This window comes from Pyxicephalus adspersus, chromosome 6 (genome assembly GCF_032062135.1).
Source record: "Pyxicephalus adspersus chromosome 6, UCB_Pads_2.0, whole genome shotgun sequence".
Lineage (NCBI taxonomy): Eukaryota > Metazoa > Chordata > Amphibia > Anura > Pyxicephalidae > Pyxicephalus > Pyxicephalus adspersus.
In genome coordinates this window covers 20,012,237-20,018,236 of record NC_092863.1, presented here as the reverse complement: position 1 = coordinate 20,018,236, position 6,000 = coordinate 20,012,237, and the positions used below count along the sequence as shown (strand labels likewise).

The following is a 6,000-nucleotide window of genomic DNA, read 5'->3' as shown; positions in this document are numbered from 1 at the left end:
TAATAATAATAATAATAATGTATTTCTTGAGTGTAGTAATAACTTTTTATTATAAAGGTTTCTAAGTAAATTTCCAACACATTTTGCAGATGTTTCTGCTTCTTCAAGGGATAAACCGGTATGGATTTATGAAACGAATGATTAATGACCGATCGTTTGATAATCGCTAACAAAAAAAGTGCACAACACTGCCGATAAACGAGGAACATTGCTGGAAACAGACGACTGTCCTTGCGGATCCGTTTGGGCAACGATCATTCGTTATCTATGTGTAGGGTCGTGTAGTGATTGTGGATTGTTCTGCGGCACTTTCCCCGGTACATGTAACTTCCTACATCGTTCAAACAATCCTATCTTCTGTCTTTGTATGTTATTAGTGGATTATTTTTGAATTGGGGTGAGCGAGCAAATGTATTAAATTCGGTCTCATGACGAATTGGGACGTTTTTGCTTACCAAACATGTTGGCGAGAACGGCTTTTGTAAATTCGTCTGGCAAGACCGAATTTTTGGGACCAGCTATTAGCTCCGCTCCCAATTGCTCTTGCAGCCCTTTTACTAGTTGTATGTGTTCTTGGAGAGAATTTCTCTATGCCAGAACACAGGAGTCCTGTGTTCCTGAATAGAGAAACTCAATCCAGGAACACATACTACAGAGCGGTAACAGCAATTAGGGAAGCAGAGCAGGCTCCGCTCCCCTGATAGCTGTTGCAGTCCTGTTTTATGTGTTCCTGGATAGAGCTGGCTGCTCATGAATGAATAAATGATTGCGTTCATGAATGAAGGTGGCCGTGGGAAAAATCAGAGGATTTTTCCCACGGCCGCGTTTATTCATGAACGCAAGCCGCATGACTCATTCTGAGAGGAGGAGAATCGCGGCTGCATTTATGAATGAAGTGGTGAGAATCTTCCTCTCATTGAGAGATCCCCAGGCACTACACATCAGAATTCTGACCTGTAGTGCTCGGGGATCGCTCACTGACAGGAGGATTCCCACGGCTGTATTTATGAATGCAGCTGCGATAATCCTCCCATAGTGATTTCCGATGGTTTTGTAAAGTTTCGTGGACTCACCGGAACTTCGAAGAAATTTTCGCGAGAATGTAGGAGAGGCATTCTTGCTCATCACTATATTTGAACGATCATATCCTTAGAGCAGACGATTGTTTACGATTGTTCAAAATAATCGTTGATCTGTCATTCGTTTTCTAACGACAATTATTGCACATATGTACCAAGCCATAGGCTGCGTAGACACGTGCAATGGTTCTCGTCCAGATGAGAATCTGACGTGTGTACAGTGCTCGTTCCTAGGACGATGAACAATCTTAAAAGAAATGAAGGGAAGAGAGCGCAGTGGGGTGTCACTTCGTCGTTCTCCTCTCCATAGAACAGAACGGCGCTGTATGTACAGCACTCGTTCATGCATCGTGCACTCGTTGAAAGATCCTTTCCATAATTGCACGTGTGTATATAGCTTTAGTGTATCAGTTTTCTAGAAAGTGTTAATTCACACCTTTGTGTAGACCAGAAGCGGAGTGACAACCTGTAGATACCTCCTACACTCTGTGTGATTCATATGTGGGAAATAGAAAGAAAAAAAGGAAGAGATCATTACTTCCTGCCGCTACATATCTCCCATCCTATTGTGTGTAAATTCCCCCACCTACTAGATTGTAAGCTCTTTGGGGCAGGGTCCTCTCCTCCTGTATCACTGTCTGTATTAGTCTGTCATTTGCAACCCCTATTTAATGTACAGCGCTGCGTAATATGTTGGCGCTATAATATATAATAAAGGAAATGATGTATTGTGCTTTCCTGGCCTTATAAGCACCATAAGCCTGTTTTATTTCTGCTCAGCATCACTTGCATTGAACCTGCAGGGATACAGAATGTGAGGTGACTGCACCCTGTGAGGAAGAATCCCTGACTTAGTGATTCAGAGGAACTGATGTCATGGTATGCAGCCTGAATGGAGAGGAAAAGAGGAGGGCTATGGGAAGAAAAGGAGGGCTATGGGAAGAGGAGGAGGGAGCATGGTGATACAGCAGGACACTAGCAGCCAGACCTTATCATAACAAATGGCCTTCCCAGACAACACAGCCTTGGTGACAGTGGAGAGCAATGCGGTGCAGTAAAGGTGCACACTGTGCGTTTCTCAGGCTAGGAGAGGCCGCCTCTTTCATGTAATGGAAGCTACCACAGAGGATATGCCTCATTGCCAGGAACTTATCATAAAGCATCATTGTCACTGTCCCTGAGACTTCTGGCCAGCTCCCGCCATAACTTCTCTCCACACGTCTGAGGTAACGCTGCCGTCCTCACAGGGCCACCTCGCTCCTCCCACTGCACCTGGCCATGGACTCGGTGTTTGGTGATGACATCAGTATCATTGCACAGGAGAGCCAAGAGGAAGAAGAGGAGGAGGACTGGGTGGACAGCCCCAACACTGACCAGTCAGGGGATATGTGCTCAGCCTCACATTTTGCATTAATAACTGCGTACGGTGACATCAAAGAACGTCTAAGTTCCCTGGAGAGAGAGAATGCAACATTGCGTCAGAAACTCAAAGTGTATGAGATAAAGGTGAGCAATATGTCAGCACACATTGTACAGGAGGGGCCTGCGATATTATCTACTATTATATATTATAGTATGATAACTGAAGGAGGTTTATGCTGGATATGTCATAATAGCATTGCAACCTTTTTATATTTTCTTTTTTCACATGCATACATCACAGGGATGGCAACAAGTGAAAATATCATCCAAAACAGTTATTCTTTTTAATATGTATTTGTGCAATCATCAAAGTAATGCTCCTTTTAGATTTGTAGTAGGCACACAATTGCATTGAAATTTTGGTGGGATTGCTTTGATTTCTGGATCAACATTTGCACAGAAAAATGCATTTTTATGTAATATGTTGGCGCTATATAAATCCTGTTTAATATTAATAATTGACTTGCGGCACGCTTTGCATTCCAGAAGACATGGCAGTAGTTTGACCAAAGGCCTTATGGCTTGCCTAGTGAAAAAGAAAGACTAAAGCAAAGGGAAATCCAAGGAATACACTTTTATGGGTCTATTTATGAAACATCTGACATCACTAAATATTTTGTATTGCATTGTATTCACTTATTACCTTGAAACACAAGGACCTGGAAGAATCTCACAGTATGTTTGGTAAATATCAGACTCACTGCTTTATAAATAGTGTTTTTTTGAGGTTACTTTTTCTTTAACATGTACTGCAGCAATGATGAAAATAGATGGGTTAGGCCATCTTGTAATGCAAACATGGCAGATAAGTTACAGTAAATAACAGAACAGATCATATAGCAAATCGGTGATGGCATCAGGACATTTGTTTTTATTACATTTTTTAATGACAATCAAGGAGCCATAATCACAACAGTAATCATATAATGGATTAAAACATAACAAATATACATGGCAACAGGACAGTTATAGACTGAGCTATGTGATATTGTAAAGCGAGAACTCTAATCTATAAAAGGTTAGGAGTCATACAAGACTTGTATCAGTGATTAAAGTGTTTAAAGATAAATTGGGGGAATTTATGAACGCATTTGCACTCAATTTCTGAATGTTGCACCATGCAAATTTGTGCAAAGTCTTCCTAATTCATTTTCCACCTTTTGTGGCTGTCCACAATCAGTCTGGGTTTTGCCTGTGTTCTAAACCTGGTTGCCACAGAATTGATGTACAGATCTCAGATAATTAGAAAGTGATGTAAACTACTTTTAAAAAATGGTGGTATTGTCCAAAAAGCTGTTCCTTTTTAGGGAAATTGTGACAGATTGCCACGCTTTTGTGTATTAAGATAAAACAAGCATGCACCAATATTCCAAAAATATAATCATGAATCAGTACAAAAAACTGTCCCCATCAAAACATCAGTCCAGCCAACAAAACTAAAAACTACCTGACAGAGGTTTTTGTAGCATACATTTGCAAATATATGTGGAAGCAATAAAAAGCTGGTAGGAGATCCTGGTCACTAGCTTGTCCATGTCACATAATTCTCTGTCTCTCCCACAATCATGGAGCTCTCTGTTACATTTAGCCCCTATAAATTGAAGCAGGAGTTTTTTAAAGGGCCCACAAAATTTAGACTGTGGTACTATACTGTTACCTATGGTGTCATTGTGATCTGGAATTTCCCCAACATTTGAACTTAGTGTCCTGCATCACTTCTCCTGACATGAAAGCTGGCACTATAGCCGGAAGCATCAGGCAGGAGATCACTTCTCCAATGCCTATACCAACCTACCGAATATACCCACACTGCAAACATCTGAACCCAGCAACCAAGCCGTGTACACATACTTTTGTCCATAAAACGAGGTGTAATGGTCAGGTGTCAACAAACTTTTGACCATATAGGTAACAAGGTAAATGGGTCTTACAGTGATGGAGGATAATTATGACATGTAAACAGAAATGACACACATTGGGAAAATAAGATAATGTAACAATGGCATCTAGCTGTAATACATATTCTAGCTGTAATACATACCGTATAAACTTGAGTATAAGTCCATCCGAGAATAAGCCTAGGTACCAATTTTTACCTTGGAAAATAGGAAAAACTGATTGAGTAGAGTATAAGCCAAGGGTGGGAAATGCTGCAGCTACTGGCAAGTTTCAATATTCAAAATAAATACCAATAAAATTGCATAATACAGCCCTTATAGCCATAATACGGTAAAGAAATACCATAGTGAGAATTTAGTGGTTAGGTAGATATACTACTTACCGTACCTAACCACTAAATTCTCTTTAACCTCTCTGGCGGCATGATTCTGTCCAGAAAAAGGGTCTGAAAGCGGTACAAAGAGGTACTGCATTCAGCCATTGTAGCCCCCCTAGCATTCTAATTCTGTCCATATTTCCACGCAAAAAGCATTACTTTTTTTGCATGGAAATTTATTTTACATTGTAGGCTTATAATTCTTAGGCATAACTCACCGAAATATGTCCAATATTTAATACATTTAATAAATTTAATATTAAACTTCAAATAAAAAAAAACACAAAAATCTAAAAAAAAAAAAAAAGGTAAACTTATTTTTAAGTTAAATTAAATATATATTATATAAAGATTTCTTTGTGTTGGATTTATTACAGCTTTTTTGTATTGAATCCTATACAAAATTATTTTAATTTCCTGCCGCTCCTCTCGCACGAACCGACGCATGCACCGGCGTCACCGGGAAACCCCGTAGATGGTCTTTGCATTCAGCGGCTGAAGACAGAAGAAAGAAGACGTGTCCAGAGGAGCTGCGGGGACCAGCAGGACACCGGGGGGTGACAACGGAACAAGGTAAGTGGGGTTTTTTGTGTACTTTTGAATATGTTTTATGTACTTTTGAAGTTGGCGCCAGGGTTATGCCGGCTTAACTCTGGCGTACCCCCCCGGGGATTTGGAGCAAGCGTATTTTCGCTGCAGCCTGGACAGAAAGCGCTGGACGCGGCTGCCAGGTCCGGTGCTGACTGGAGTACATTTTGGGTGCTGAAAAAGTCGGCTTATACTCGGGTATATACGGTAATACTAATGCAGAATATTAGGAAAATAGAGTGTTAGAAAGAGGACAAACATTTTGGGTGCTGAAAAAGTCGGCTTATACTCGGGTATATACGGTAATACTAATGCAGAATATTAGGAAAATAGAGTGTTAGAAAGAGGACAATAACAGGTCAGGAGAGTTCTTGTTTGCGACTGAGCAAGTATTCATCAGAAAGGTGTACAAATATTGGACAATGGAACTTAAAGTCTTATTTCAAAAACAGCAGAAAAATGTGTACCTACCATAAGTCAATACCATCATCCAGAAGAAGTTTAAAGCAGGCCTAACAGAAAAAAACAAAAAGTCACCCGGCGGATTGTCAAAAGAAATATGTAAAGTCTCTTTTGCCAAAAAAAGCTCTAGCTCCTGGCGTCTTTTTGTTTTATCACTAAACTGCATGATGTATG

General features: G+C 40.3%; 1 protein-coding gene across 1 annotated transcript in view; it reads left to right on the top strand.

The window, feature by feature from the left end:
- Positions 1 to 2,031: 2,031 nt before the first annotated feature.
- The window catches only part of TBKBP1 (TBK1 binding protein 1), a 55,062-nt gene continuing 51,093 nt past the window's right edge, over positions 2,032 to 6,000 (top strand). Inside the window, exon 1 of the mRNA XM_072414893.1 lies at positions 2,032 to 2,585. Within this exon, the coding sequence (XP_072270994.1) occupies positions 2,358 to 2,585 (228 nt within the window). The 5' untranslated portion in view covers positions 2,032 to 2,357. The remainder of the gene's footprint in view (positions 2,586 to 6,000) is intronic.